The sequence below is a fragment of the Alexandromys fortis genome, unplaced genomic scaffold, assembly GCF_014885135.2.
Source record: "Alexandromys fortis isolate MF-2015 unplaced genomic scaffold, M_Fortis_MF-2015_v1.1 scaffold_24, whole genome shotgun sequence".
Taxonomy (NCBI): Eukaryota; Metazoa; Chordata; class Mammalia; order Rodentia; family Cricetidae; genus Alexandromys; species Alexandromys fortis.
In genome coordinates, this window is record NW_026067906.1 from 8,247,097 (window position 1) to 8,263,756 (window position 16,660).

At 35.9% G+C, this 16,660-nt stretch overlaps 1 protein-coding gene across 2 annotated transcripts in view; it reads right to left on the reverse strand.

The window, feature by feature from the left end:
* The window catches only part of Ptprq (protein tyrosine phosphatase receptor type Q), a 172,134-nt gene that overhangs the window by 67,137 nt on the left and 88,337 nt on the right, over window positions 1–16,660 (reverse strand). For both annotated transcript variants that reach the window (XM_050135561.1, XM_050135562.1), the window contains exon 26: window positions 14,319–14,642. In XM_050135561.1, the coding sequence (XP_049991518.1) occupies window positions 14,319–14,642 (324 nt within the window). The remainder of the gene's footprint in view (window positions 1–14,318; window positions 14,643–16,660) is intronic.

Here is a 16,660-nt window from a genome sequence, read left to right on the forward strand (position 1 = left end):
AAATTTAAAATAAATGTTTGAAATATCAAGAGATCATCCTTTATAATTAAGCACTTAATTATTTTACCATCTTTAAAATTATATAAGCACTCAAACATCTCAGAGGCTTCAAGGTAACTTTTGTGAGGAAATCATCAAAATTCCAAGAATGCCTAATAAAGTATGCCATCATTATCTTCTTCTTTGGCTACATTGTGTGATAATCTATTACTACAAACACATAAAAAGAAAATACAAAAATATTTAGCTAAATACTAAAATAAAAGAAGCTAAAGGAAGCAAAGCTACGAGGCGCTCAAATTTTAACAGTTTCAAAGCTCAGTAAACTTTAAGCATCTTAGGGAGACATTGTTTGTCTCCCCGTCAACTGTCACATTCTGATTTAGGATTGTTTGTGAAATGAATCTAGTCACTAATGGGCCAAGATACTGCTATACCCTTTTCTTATAAATCACAGCAATTTACTCAGTAGGCATGATCTATCCTTATTCTCTCATTCCCCATAATCCAATCACTTCCTCTCATGAGCACTCTCCCCCCGGCTTTCACAATAATGCATTTTCTGCAGCTAATAACCATCATTTCCTGATTTTCATGCTTCTATCCTTGCACAGGAATGCGGGTCTCATGCGGGTCAGGGTCATCTTTCCCATCCATCTGTGTCTCCATGCTAAGTGTGTTAGCTGAAAGGTGAGTCTGGATACGCCATCATTTTGCCTGGTCCATATAAAAGTTTGACTGCCCCCAAGCCTGAACCACTTTAAGAACCAATATGCTTTGGTGTGTCTGATATTACACTATCAGTAGTGTAACATTCAAAGACTTGTTTGGAGTGTTACTGTTTACCTATCCCTGTAAATTAATATTGAAACCTTTATACTAAATACTCAATAATTTTTAAGAGTATCATTCTGCGGGTGAATTTCTTAAATGAATACATGTTAAATAAAAATAAGAAGTGATAGCAATTCACAAGGTTGAAAATCCTGAGCTCTATGAATTGTAACTAAAATTTTCTGTAAGTGTATTTTCATTCAAGTTCGGTTTAAACTTTATTTGAAAATGCCTCCTAGTCAGGTTATGGTAATTCAGAACTGGACACCCTGGATCATAGGATTCCTAACAGCCATCATCGCTAGGTGAAGGGTTCTATGATTTCTGTGTTGCAAAGTCATCAACAACCTCTAGAATTGTGAGCCGGTCCTGGAGGAATTAGCTTTATGTTTCAGGTATCTCTAAAGACTAGAGAAAATCTAGTCCAGGCTGCGTATCTTAAAGGACCAGAGGCATCAAAGGCTTCTAAAGAAACACAGCATTAGATTTACAATGTTTCCACACAGGGAGAGCATCTCAGTGCATGCCTTTTGCCAATGGTGCCATGAATGTGATAATTGGTCATTTTTCCCTAGAGCACTGTGCTTTCCTTGGCTGGAATGTTAGTACATAAAATATTTCCTACCATTTTACAAACCTTAATCTTGCTCTATAGTTATCACAACAACTTATTAGCACCACGAAGAGCAGGCACTGCGAACCTAAATGTCAAATTACACCACATAATAAGTAGGGAAAATGATTAAGGGATGCTCACACCATTAGACTTTATCATATAGTTATTTCATTTGATTCTTAAAGGTGGCATCTATTATCATTTCAGACAGTTTACTAAAGAAATGTAATGAAAGAAATACAAAATATAAACAAAATCCATTCTAACACTTGCACGGCCAGATTATAATTAAAATATTCCAATATTGTACTAATTTAGAATGACGTAACTTTTTCTAGAATTGTATCACATTTTCAAAATAACTTTGCAGTAGCATCTGTATCATCCTCAATATTTATAAGAGTGCAACTCCCAGCTATGCCATACTTCACACTGAATGAATTGAACCCTGGGGAAAGCACAATTAATTAATATGCACCCAGGACAGCTATTTATTGGACACATGTAAGCAGCATTGCTTTCTAATGTCAGGATACCTTTGGAAATGTAGTAACAGCGGTAGACAAGGGGATAGATTGGTTGTTTCCTGCTTCTGTAAAGGCTGGGAAGATAGCTGTGCAGGTTTATGGGAGTTAGTGATCACCTGGGGATGCACAACCCCGGACAGTCAATCCACCAACTGATTTACTGCCATGTTGTCTTGGTTCTGGATAAACTATGATGGAAACTTACTGCTACCATTGCTTCTTGCAGTCTCCAAAGTTTCAAGAGCATAATAGGTCATCATGTTCCATAAAGGCATCAAGAAATATAGTGAAATCCATCTTGTCTTCAAAAGGGACACATAAATAATGAAAAATCACTCAAGTAAGATCAGAAGCAGAATTGAACATTAGGAGAAAAATAAACATGACTGTTTTGCTCTCTTTCTCATTTGCTAAAGGGTATAATTTAGGTAATATAATTATTTGGACATCATTAAAGATAACTCAAAAACAAGGGATTAAAATAACCTCCAAAGTATACTTTCAGGATATGGTGTTACAGAAAGCCCCAACCCATTCATTTGTGATTGGAAATGCTTGGATTATTTGCTAAAAATGGAGATAAATATACTCAGATATTTCTTATATCAATTAGTTAGAGCTAATAATATTACACACTGATATTTCTTTTAATTTCATGTAATTAGAAACAAAATATTTATTTATAATATTGTAAAAAAAGGCATACAATTTGCTCATGTATTTAAGATTTTAAAAGCATTTTTATTTATATTTTGAAAACATTAAGACTGTAAAAACCCTTTTCTGACAATATATTTGAATGCTTTTAATTGAGTAATTTTATAACCTTGCTGATATTTCTTGTTAATTATCATCTTGGCAGATGCTCCTGGTAATAATACTCAGTACTATTCCAGTTCTGATAACGCCTATACTGTTACTGAACTGCCTTCCCCACTCTAGAAAATGTCCCTCGGTGCATTACAGGCTGCTTTGGAAGTCACCATAGAGCCTAGAATGACCTCAAACTCATTGTCTCTCACCTAAACTCCCAAGTGCTGAAATTTCACGTGTCCACAGCCATGCTTGGTCTACTAGTACATTTATACCCACTCAGAGGATTTTCCCAGTCCTGCTAAGGTGTGAGAGTCCAGGCTCAATGCTACAGATGAAAACAGTACATGCCTGTACAGGCGTGCAGTCATTAGGGTTGTAGGAGTATAACACGTGACCATCGCTTAAGATTACTGTTGCTGCCAGGTGGTGGTGGTGCACGCCTTTAATCCCATCACTTGGAGGCAGAGGCAGGTGTATCTCTGTGAGTTTGAGGCCAACCTGGTCTAGAAGAGCTAGTTCCAGGACAGCTAGGGCTGGTACAAAGAGAAACCCTGTATCTAAAAAGAAAAAGAAAAGATTACTGTTGCTATCGTTGTTCTGAATAATAGATAATGGAACCTACAGCTCTCCATTCAGTTACTCAGCCTGAGAAAAGTAATTATTTATATTGCCCAGCTAGAAACCCTGAAACTCACAACTGCGACCAAACTGTAAGATATACTGATGTAAACATAGCACAAATGTTATGGAAGAAGCCAACCATGTTTGGATTTTATTTAAGGCCATTCCATAGACAGAACTCATACTTCACACTGCTACACTGGCAAAGAACCTGAGACAACATGGGGCTGGGGTCCTAAAGGAAAATCTGCTACTGCTTTTCTGTTAAAGGATCCCAGCAATAAAAATGCCTCTTAATAGCACAATGCTATACCTGTAGATCAATACACCACTCAACTCTCACCAGAAAAGCTTCTTCTTGGAGTAGACAGGAATTAATAGAGGCATATAAGGGGACAATGTGCCGAGACATTTTGAATATCTTTATGAAACTCTTCCTCACAAAGCACAGACATCTCTATGAACAACGATCCAAAGGACTGTAAGTGTCAGAGGTCAGGATGAGTCTCAGAAAACTGTCTCACCCAGACACAGCAGAGCCGGTGGACATGTGATCTCACAGAATCTAGGAGAGTAGGCTCAAGGCCTTCACATATTCAAACAAGATAACAATACCAACAAGAAGAAGGGGAAGTGTGTGCAAAATCACACCCCTAACCATGAAGCTAGTTGCCATTTATAACCGCAAAAAAAAGGAAAATCACTTTTCTCTGATGGAGTGTCACTGGCATAGCAACTATACTCTAAGGGCAGGCCATATTCCCAAAAGTACTTGGTCAACACAAAACAGAGTCCGTGTCTTTTGTGTGCCCTTATGTTTTGTTTTAGGATTTTTTTTAAATTTTTGCTTGTTTGTTCTAATTTTTGATTTTTGTTCTTTATGTTTTTTTTCTTTTTCCTTTGAGAGAAAGAGAGAGAGAATGGAACTGTGGGTAAGGAGGTAGGAAGGGAGGATCTGATCAGATCTGAGAGAGAAAAAAAGAATATTATTAAGATGTATTTTAATAAAAATAAATAAAAAACATTTTCAATAATATTCTTGAGGTGCAGCAATCATGTTTCTTTTTATTTACAGTTTTCTATAGTCAACTATGAGTTTTTATTATATCTTAGGAAATGAAAAAACAGCTGAATTTTTGATGAATTAGTTTCTGAGGCTGGCGAGGTAGTTACAAACCCAAACTCCCAACACACTAATCTTCCTTTATAGATCTTTCTGAATCAAATGAAAGATTATTCTCTGTAGAGTGAAAGCAAATCCAACTAGAAATGAGATTTGAAGTTTGTGCTGAGAAAGGAGGTGATTGTATTAATTCTGAAAAGAGAAACTAGGGTTGAGTCATGAATAGGACAGAAGGAGTCTCCTTCCTACTCTGTAAAGAATGGGCCTAAACATTAATTTAAAAAAAAAAACATGGTGACAAACTTTATAATTTCTTTTGTAGGATTTAGTAAATTTGTTGCAAAACAGTCTTTTTGTTTATGTTAATGAAATTTCAATAAAAAATATATTTTTAACTTTTTATTGATTCTTTGTGGATATTACATCATGCATCCCGATCCCATTCACCTCCCTGTTGTCCCTTCATAACCACCCTGTGCCCTTGAAACCTCTCCCTTACCAAAAATAATTAAAAGAAAGGAAATCATCTGTCCATGGAAGCTGTGGTGTGACACAGTGAGTCACACAGTATATATTTTAGTCTGTACATCTTGACTTGTAAGTGTTAATTGCAATGATTCACGGGTCTGGTTCAAGGTCTCTGGCTTCTGTTACACTATGGGTATCAAGCCCTCACTGAGACTCTTCTTGTACATGCTGTTCTTTGTATTGAATTCTGGGACATTTGTTTAATAATTTGGAACAGCTCATTTGACACTATTTATTAAATGATATCATGAAATGTTATATGCTTACTGTCTGTCTCTTAAGACTACCAACCATCTTTTACCTGTGTGGTAGCACCCTAGGTGTAACACAGTGTACTTCCCTTTTGTTTCCCATGTGAGTAATCTTCCTTCACCGTTTACAATTATTATATTTCATTATTTCAACAAGTTATTTATGTACTTTGAATTCTTCAGTCATTCTAAAAGGTATGAAATATCATGAGTGTTTAGACTCATTTTAGAAAATTATTTCTTCACTGTTTGAAGTCCTGACAGAAATATTAGGTACATACTCCTTTCCTGTATAAAAATTCAGATTTATGCTGATTATTAAAAAGAAAACTCAAAATTCTAAGTATTAAGTAGATCAATTTTTAAAATTATAATAAATCTATTCTACACGAACAGTAACTCACTGGATGGATTTTACTTTTAACAACACCTATACAAATATTTGAAGGACAAGATTCAGAAAACTAAGAAAATTTATATGAATTATTTTGAAAAATAGATTTGAATTTTAAATGTTTGTCCATCAAATCACCTCTTTCTTCAATATCTATAGTACATCATAGGTACAAATGCATGAAGGATGGAAGAATTCATAAGTAATGGTTACCTGATTATTTCTGCTTTTAAGGTACTCAAAGTCCCATCAAAGAACAAGATAAATTATGATGTAATTTGCTTAATATTTTAAAAACACATTTTTGGAGGCAAGAGCAAGGAGGGAAATGCCTAGAAGCTTTTAAAAAAAATACAAATTGAAAAGAAAAGGTAGCTGCTCTTCAAAAGAGTATGGAAAGGACACTAGGAACAGAAGAAATACAGGAGGATAAAGGAACAAATGGTTGTCTAAAGAATGCTGAAGGGTATGTTTTACACAAAGGTATACAAAAGCATCAAAAAACTTTCATCATAAAAATGGTATGGTAAAAATTAGAAAACAGGACAGATGTTAAAGTATCTTTTGTACTAACTCAAAAGACAGATATGAAGAATATTCTTGAAAACCTTAACAAAAGAAAAATAAATACAAAAACAAGAACGATTTAAACAGGAAAGTTCATGGATGATGCGAATAGGCAAAAACAAGAAACAAGAACAATTCCTCTGCTGCTACATTCAACAAGACAATCAGTTGTTTAGTATGTAGAATTCAGACACAAAAGGAAAGAAAAGACTGGCCATGGCACAGAGGAGACTGGCAATTGAACCTTTGGAAATCTAAAATGGTTAGACCAATAACATCAATAAACAGGTCTAAAGGAGAAACAATTTTAAAAGACAGATTTGATAGTTCTAGGCAACTGATATAGATAAGTTTCAACAGCATCTGACTGATTTCATTTATAGAATGAATTATAATTGTTCCATTTTCCCTAGTGACAGGAGGGTAGAACTCTTCTAACAGAGTATTTCTTCTATCCAGGCAGTGGATTTTTGTGTGTCCTTGATTCAATTTTCCTATTTCTGGCTCACATCACTTTGGCATTGTGTCTTTATATTTGTGTTGCTCTACCATTGCTTGCAAGTGAATTTCACAAATTAAATTAAGCAAAGACAATCCATGGCAATGCATTAACAACTTTTAAGACACATGAAAGTGCACTCAGTCCTCTGCTTGTCTCTTCTTTTTTAGTTTGTAAAGTTACATTCCTTAGAAACTTCTTTGATGAGGCATGTTTTGTTGAATTTTTTTTTAACCTGACAGATGTTTGGGTAGTTAAAATTCCTCATGAGTATGGTATCCTGTGGTTTTCACAACCTAGGCTCTACCTCAGGAATTTTCCTTTCTTACAGTCCCTCTGTCCTGGTGGTCTATAGGAGATGCACGTAATGAGATTCCCTCTTCATTCCATACTAATTTCACACCCACACTTTTTAAATGCTGTCTTTTTCCTTATTATTATGCACGCCTGTTGCACAACACAAGGATTTAACCAATTTCTATGCTATACTCTCAGACCACACAGCTCAAACTGAGGCTAAGGATAAGCAGAAACAAAAGGATGGATATAATAATCTGTAAGTTAATGCTTTAAGTTAAATCACTCTCTCTGCCTTGTAATTTTGTGCTTTGTGTCTATATCCACACAGAACAAAATAGAGATATAATTTCTATAGAGATGATTTAAAGAGAAAACATTTTGCTTCATTATGGAGACCACAGAACAAGGGAGAAAGAAACATAGTTTGAATTGGCTGGGTATCGTTTCGTCTGTTCATTCTGGTTTATATTTTCAGATTCACATTCAAAGACAATTTAGCTCCCAGCTTGCATTCAAATTCAGAGCGATTCTGTCCTGTTGCTCTTCTTTACGAGCCCAGAGAGATTCAATCATAACACTTTCTGATACTGTAACCCAGCCTTTACACTTGTGATCCAAACTTTGACATTTTTTGATATTCAAATTTTGAACAGTTTAATTTCAGACTAATCACCAAGCACGATCCCTTTCTTAAAGGCACCAAGTGCTAGTAAGTTGTATTAATAAATGCTTAGGGACAAGTTCCCACAGGTTAAACAAAACACACACTTACATGAAATATTATTTTGTTATATTCCTACTCAGTTTTCTTCTCATCTAATTCAGTTATGTGATTAAATACTTTGTTTTAGTTTGTATCATCAAACAGCACACCATTTTCCAATTGTAGAGAGTAATATACAACATTAACTATTTTCATCTGGGTTATATGATTTTATAAAATGTCTATTAATTTTGATATGAAGAAACCTAAACATTATTTAAGTGCTGAAAACATGATTGTTTTTAAAGAGATTTTTCTTTGGTTATTTTAATTAATTTTCATTGTTTGTTTGTTTTTTTCTGGTTTTCTTTGAGGCAGGGTCTCACTATGCAGCTCTGGTTGTCCTAGAACTCACTATATAGACCTCGCTGGTCTTGATCTCACAGAGATACCCCTGCCTCTGCCTCCCAAATGCTGGAATTAAAGTGTACACCACATGTCCACCTCTAATTACTTTTTATTTTAAATGTCAGTTCACCATTCAAGCATACATGTAGCACATGTATACATATGTTTATTATCATATATAATATATGCAGCATCTTTTAGTTTTTTATATAAAATAAAATTAGGTTTCATAAAATTAACAAAATAGTGTTTTACTGTACGTATATGTAATCCAGAAATTAAAATATTTTTCATTAGAAAAATGTTTCTACTATTAGATCAAGAAGTTGCCATATTCCTTAGAATAAAAGATAAGTAAACAACTCTTCATTAGTTAAAGAATTAATTTATTACACCCAAACAAAGGACTTCTCCTTTTAAGAGGTATGGCTTTATGAATGCTAAAAACATAATATACTTTTATAAAGCTAAAATATGCACAAATACACACCTATAAATCACTATTTACAAAAAATAATCTATTTTTTGAGTTAACTGACTAGTTAAACATAACTGCTCTTTAAGAATTTTAATATTTGACTGTTTGAATGCTTTTTATTTTTAAATATCATTTCATGTATGTATGATACAGGTAGCAAAGGTACACCTGTGCTAAATATATAATACATGTAGTATATTTTCATATATTGTTATATGTATATTACATATCGTTACACTATAACTGGAAAAATAGTTGCATAGCAAACAGAACAACATATATAATTTTTAAATTATATATATTAATATATTATGTGTATAGTATATAATGTAATAATATACAATAAACATATATAATATATACACACATATATTGTTCTATTCAATATGCAGCTATTTCTTCCCAGTTACTAAGATTAGAATAGTTATTTCTTTTCCACACCAGAAGGGGTTAAGATACTCATGCATCTTGACTGACTGATCTTCGAACTGGATGTAATTTTATTCATCTGTTTCTGCAAACAATATGATAATAAAGTCTTAACAATGGGTAAGAAGTGTCAGAAAGTAGTGTAAGGAATAGTGTTCAACTAGCAATTCAAGCACAAGAAATGTCAAGAATCCAACTTCTTCACTTTGTTAGATTCTGAATTGATGTGATATGTTGTTATGCTAATTAAACAAATCTACAGTAGCCTTACATGTCTCTTTAAGAGTCAGCGCATTGTTCAGCAAGACCAGTTTTATCCCAGGCTTTTTCAGACCCGGGCCAGCTGGCCTTGGTGAGTTCCCGATAGAACATCCCCATTGTCTCAGTGTGTGGGTGCACCCCTCGCGGTCCTGAGTTCCTTACTAGTGATCTCTCTCCTTCTGCTCCTGATTTGGACCTTGAGATTTCAGTCCAGTGCTCCAATGTGTGTCTCTTTCTCTGTCTCCTTTCATCGCCTGATGAAGGTTAATATTCAGGAGGATGCCTATATGTTTTTCTTTGGGTTCTCCTTCTTATTTAGCTTCTCTAAGAACCCGAACTGAGAACTCAAGAACAATGGCAATGGGTTTTTGATCCTACTGCACGTATTGGCTTTGTGGGTGCCTAGGCAGTTTGGATGCTCACCTTACTAGACCTGGATGGAGGTGGGTGGTCCTTGGACTTCCCACAGGGCAGGGAACCCTGATGGCTCTTTGGGCTGACGAGGGAGGGAGACTTGATTGGGGGAGGGGGAGGGAAATGGGAGGCAGCGGTGGGGAAGAGACAGAAATCTTTAATAAATAAATAAATAAATAGTCAGCGCATTTAGAGAGTTTACTTCCTGAGGCAGTGTGTGGATAGTGTGGATAGAAGTAAGCACTTCATGAGCAAGCCGCTCACAGGATGCAGAATGGAACCCTTCACAGAAGACACTGAGAAACAGGCATATTCTATCCCAAAGTTGCAAATGTACCGGCCAGATGTGATTTGTTTGAGATTCACACCAAACACAGTCTTTTAATTTTTAAAAATTACCTGCAAGTTAAAAACTGTGTTCACTTAAAAATACCTAACCTTGCTGTTTCCTACCAAACATCAGAGTGTAGTGATTTTTCATTTGTAAATAAAGCTTGCCTGAAGATCAGAGAGTAAAACAGCCCCCCTGATCAGCCTTACAGACCAGGCAGTGGTGACACACACTTTTAATCCCAGTAGCCACACTAGTTTGTCACAGAAACCTTTAATCCCAGCCCTAGAGAGGAATGTCAGACAGGAGGAGACAGCTCTTACACAGTCTCATTCTGATATACCTGGAGGCAGGATCATCATTATGGACTGAGGGCGAGGTAAGAGCCAGTGGCTGGCTGCTTCGCTTTTCCAAACCTTCAGGTTGAACCCCAATTTCTGTCTCTGGGTTTTTATTAACCGTGCTACATGAGAAGACCAAATAGTTGAGCCAGAGGAAACTGGCCTGCGGATAATACATTATCTGCCAATTTTCCATCGTTTCTATCACTCAATTGTCTCATATCAATCAGCTTTATTCATTGTGATACTCTTTCTACTCATATATAGCTTCCTGGGAATTAAAGTTTGTTCTTTTAGTTAAAAGTCCTACTTTGTCATTTGCTTACTTCTATCAGAAGCACCTCAGACCATAGCTTTGCCCATGCTTACGTATTTACGTGTCTGTTTCTTAATGGTTTCAGTTTCCAGTGCCTGCAGAGGACATAGACCTGAGAGGGGAGCCTCCTGTTGCCGTATTCCTAAGCCAAAATAATTTCTAACAGTATTTTGAATACTGATCCTTATACCCACAGTCGCTGTACTTCTCCTCTCATCCAAGAAGTTTCTTCTTGCCCCAGCTGGAGATTATTACAGACATCCAAAACTAGCCCAAATGCTAAGAACAGGTGAGAAGGGGGTGCCCAAACCCAACTGGAAACACCATGAGAGAGGGGTTGGAAAGGTGGTAAGAGCTAGTGGACTAGGATGCCTTATATTAGATACTGCCTTGTAGGTATGATAGAAAAGCTATGTCAATGATCTCAGTAATATAGTTGTCTAAGCAAGATCTGGCAAGCAGTTGGCACGCCAATGAAGATGGGGAATTTCACCAGGTGTCACCTCTAAATGAAGAACTATAGGCAATCAACAGCTGCTCAGAGAAAGTTAATCAGTTTTCCCCAGAGATGAGCATTTTGATAGGTTATCTAATCCCAAGAGGTCAACCTTAAACACATAAGAGCAACTGCAAATAGAATCAGCAGTGTGTGTGTGTGTGTGTGTGTGTGTGTGTTACAATAATTATGGAAGAAGAGGCCATGGATTTGAAAGGAAATTAAGTAGAACACTGCAAGAGCTGAAGGGAGAAGAAGGAGTAAAAATGATTCAAATGTAGCACTTGTATACAAAATTTTCAAATAAGTAAATAAAAAGAATAGCAACGTTTTCTCAAATAATAGCATTTAAAATGATTATTCTTATTGACTTATCCCAACTGAACCTAATGTGTTTTTACATTTCCTCCCCCTCGCTTTCTCTCTCTCTCTTTCTTAGGATTGTCATCCTAAATATCACCCACACTGGAAAACAACTCCTTCTCCCTTATCAACTATAGTTTATTCAGTCAACTTTTCATTTATTTAGGAAATGCTTATAGAATATCTGCTATTATCAGAAATTATCCCAGCTAATTAGGTTACACTAACAATCAACAAAAACTTTTAAAATAACTAGGTAATTATTTATTCACTGGAAGATGATGCTATAAAAATAACTACATGGCTATTTTAGATGGAGATGTCATATATGATTCTAAACATAAATTGTTAAGTAAAAGGTTATATAAATATTTTCTTCTGATCATGCTAAGAAAGACAAGGTATAACATTTCAGCCAAAAAGCAGGAATTTTAGCAGCAAAAATACTATAGCATAAACAGGAGGTTAAAAGTCAGTCATAAAAAGTCAAGTTAGTTCACTTAGTTGAAGTTTATCCTAGACGGATAGAAGAGGGAAAAAAACACTGTCTAGATTTTCATTTTCTGCAAGAAAATGAATAGTAGTATATACAAAGATATCAAAGCGAAGACTATGGGGGAGATTTGGTGTTTACATTTTTTTATTTCAAGAGGTTTATGAGACATGCCTGCCTAATGCTATCAACTCATATAGATATACAGTTCCTGGGAGCATTTGGGACTATACAGATTTAAGGATAACAAATATGTAAGTAGAAAAAATCATAGCACAGAAGAAATCTAATTAATGTAACATCTCCCGATGCTATGCAATGTTAAAGAAAAACCACATATGAATTTCTGGATATTCCAACATTTAGAATTTTTAAAAAAACAGGGCAGGAAAAATAAGCAAGAGTAACTAAGAAAGGACTGACAGGAAAATCAGGGGGAAAGAAACAAGGAAACTAAAGGGAAAAATCCTCCGAAAAGCCAAAGTATTAAAGAAAAGAACTTGGATAAGCAATGTGTTGAAAATTGAATTTGGGGGATTCGACGTCAAGTGTAGAATTACACTAAACAACATTTGTTAATCGCTATGATAAAAATGACCCAGGCACTCCAGGGAACTGTAACAAAAGATACAGTCAAGGAACCAGACACAGTGTCTAGATAAAAGCTTATTTTATTAGCTCTAAGATCCCACAACAGAATCCACTTGTCACTAAAAATCATGTGTGTGTCTGTCTGTCTGTCAGTCTTTGTCTGTCTGTCTGCTATAAAAAAAAAAAACTTTTGGGAAAATAAAATTTTAGTTTGAGAGGAATCCCTGAATAAAAACTTCATTAAGAGAGGAACAGTATAAATTCTGTACTTAGAGGGTGTTGTCTTATATAAAATGTCCCTGACAGGTTCATGTTTGCATATTTCACCCCCAGTTACTGGAAATTTTGGGAAGATTGTGGAATTTTTAGTGGAAGGAGGCTTTCTGGAGGAAGCACCCCACTGGAGGGCCGATGAAAATGTTTTATAGACCGGTCTACTTCTGGTTCATGACTACAAGTGCAATGTGCCCAGTCGTGGGCATGCTCCTGATGCCATGCCTTCCCCCGCAATTGTGGACTAATCTCTGTGGAACTATAAGATAAAATAAGTCCCTCTTTTTTAAGTGCCTTTGGTCAGGTATTTTGTTGTTGTGTATAAGTTAACACAGAAGGGAAGTAGTGCTGGCATGAGCAGCTATGTTGACCCAGAAGGGTTAGGCCTGGGACAAAGATGTGTTTTCAGAGAACATCTCCATAAATCTGGCATTCAGAATTTGACTTGCAAATCATTTATGTTTCATGGAAATTCTCACAGTTCTATGAAGATAGGACCCAAACATGGCTATTAATGATTCTTAAGTAAATGGGGAGGCCAGTTATTTTAAAATATGAAACTTAAATTTAAGAGTAATCTTAATCTATACTCAATTAGTTCCAAAAAGAAATGTATTTTCAGGACTTTTCCCTGAATCTGAACTGTAAATATTATTATGACAGATTACGCTTCTTTATGTTATTCTTTCTTCTCCCTATCTTTAGGTGTTTATCAGATGCTTAATAAAATTTTTCCAGAAACTGACATATTTTAAGGTCATCACATTTACAGTGTTTATGTTATGTATGCTTGTGTGGGTCTGAATTAAATAAAAATAGTTGAAAATTCCACATAAAAGTCACAAAACTGACAGAAAGTGGTGGTGCACAATTTAATCCCTGCTCTTGGAAGGCAGAGGCAGGTGAATCTCTGTGAGTTCAAGGCCAGCCTGGTCTACCAGAGCTAGTTCCAGGACAGGCTCCAAAGCTGCAGAGAAACCCTCATTTCAGAAAACCCCCAAAAAAGTCACAAAAACAATATATATGAAGTGAATGTGTAGGGATCATTCTAGGTCAGCAATATGGCTTAATGATATTCCATAAGAAAGTGTCCCCATAGTTCCTTGTTGTAATATAAGACTCTAAGATGTTGGCACACTTCTAGGTGTATATAAAAAGTTCTAACAATCACCGCAATTTAGTTTTACACTTAGTTTTGTTTCAATTAAAAGCAAATATGTTGCTGCATAAGTTAGTTTGCATAATAACTCATTTTCACATTTGGTGATTTTGTACACAGTGAAATAAGTAAAAACCATTAGCACAACATTAGCAGTATGAATAAATACGTCAAGACAATACTCACGGCCAGGCAGGGTTTGTGTAGAAATCCAACTGGAAGCATTGCCATAGCCAGCGTTGGTGCTGGCAGCCACTTGGAATCTATACCACCTAAATTTCTTTAATCCGTACACCGTTTCTTCTGTTACGTTCACTTCATAGAGGAATTGAACCTTTTGCTGTTCGACACACTCGTCAGATTCCCATTCTCTGCATTTTTGAGCACGGAGCTGAGTGGTGATCTTGTAGTTTTGGAAGTAGCCAAGGATAGTGTCAGGTTTTATCCATGTTAGCGTTGCACTAGTTGACTGCACATTAGTAAAAGCTATATTTGTGGGAACACTGGGAACTAAGAATTAAAGGGAAAAGTTACAAACATTATAATGCAACCTGTGAAGGTAAGTCACATGATGGCAGCGCTCAGCTCGTTATTGTCACACTTAATGAACAGAATCTCATGTTGATACTTTGGGGGCCATCATTTCCAACATTTTGGTTATTCTTCATTTCTAACTTGACTGTCTAATCCACTCTAAAATGGCTGTAGAGAAACACTCTGGATTTGCATAGAAAAATTTAAAGATACAAAGATAATCATATGCTTACATCATCCTCAGAACTTCCCTAGATACAGCCTAAATTTTTATTGTTCTGTTCCTAAGGAGGATTTTTTAATTATTTAGGTATCTAGTAAGCAATAAGTACACTCTTTTTATTAGAAGTTTTGATTAAAAACTGTTTTAAGTAAGCCAGCTTACTTAATAAATTCATGGAATTAATTGAACTCAGTTGATAATGTGTATAATGAAAGTTAACTCTTTCTGTAACACCCCTGACACACTAGTATTACTGTACAGACTGAAGTAACAATATATTGTCACAGCCGTAGGCTCTTAGTAGGAGCCCTACAACACTTTACTTTAATAACTGGGAACCTTCTATCAGACTCTGAGCCTGCTATTGGGCAGTCAGTGTACACTAAAGCTCATGTTTTTAAAGGCAATTTAAAGTAATAAAAGTATATTATAGTTAGAAATATGAAAGATCAATAGACTAAGTACTATTGCAGCTCTTCTCAACCATGAATGCTTATCCATACCTTCAATACCCGTTTTTAAAATGACGTAAAATGATTTTGACCTTTAAAAAATGAAATATTAATGAAAATTATGCTAATATTCAAATTAAAAGTAAAGATAATAAATGTTCAGAAAACTCACTCATTCCTAAATAAGTGAAATTAGTAAAATACTTAATCAATATGTAAAGATCACCTACTAGTATGGATAATATTGAAGGTACCAAATATACAGTAAACAAATCCAGATCTCTGCTTGGTGAAATTTATATTTTAAAAAATTATTTAATTAAATAAATTTATATTAAAGTACAATAAAAATATAAATAATATGGGTGATGGAGAGATGGCTCCGTGGTTAAAAGACCTTGCTTTCCCCACAGAAGACCCTAAGCTCTCTTCCCAGCACCCACAGGGTAGCTTACCACCTTCCTGGACTAAAGTTCCTGGAGATCTGGTGCCCTCTGCTGGTCTCTGCACACACAAGGGACACATGCAGTGCACATACAACACACACACAAAATATTCATACACATAGAAACGCTTAAAATATACAGATAGTGTTGTATATAGTGAATTGGAAGGTGATCATTGATGTAAAAGAAAAGGCAAAGGGGGAATGGAAGAAGGTTTCATGGATGATAATACGTTAAATGAGAAGATATTAAGTTCCTGATAAAGGAAAGGGAAGGAGTTGTATAAAAGCTTCCAGGACGACCAGCTCTAGTGGAGGAAACTATAATTAAAGTGACTGTTATAGGATGATGCTTTGCTTTGCTGCAAAATACCAAGGAGCGAGGAGTGACTAGCAGGAAGGGAAGGTTTGAGAGTTGCAGACCAGATTGGGTGCATTATTCCAGAGTGTTGTAACGGCTGTTCCATCAGCAGAGGAAAGGCAGGCTCCAGCATGCGTCTGCAGAACCATTCCTGCTACTGAGTTAAGACAGACTGAAGGGCATATACTTTTGTTGTATGATAAGGCCTCTCTTGGGTATATTCCCAAGAGTGGTATTGCTGGGTCCATGGGTAGGTTGATCCCAAATTTCCTGAGAAACCTCCACACTGCTTTCCATATAGTCATCCTCCTGAATATTAACCTTCCACTTTGGAGCACCGGACTGAAATCTCAAGGTCCAAATCAGGAGCACAAGGAGAGAGAGCACGAACAAGGAACTCAGGACCCCGAGGGGTGCACCCACACACTGAGACAATGGGGATGTCCTATTGGGAACTCACCAAGGCCAGCTGGCCTGGGTCTGAAAAAGCCTGGGTTAAAACCGGTCTCGCTG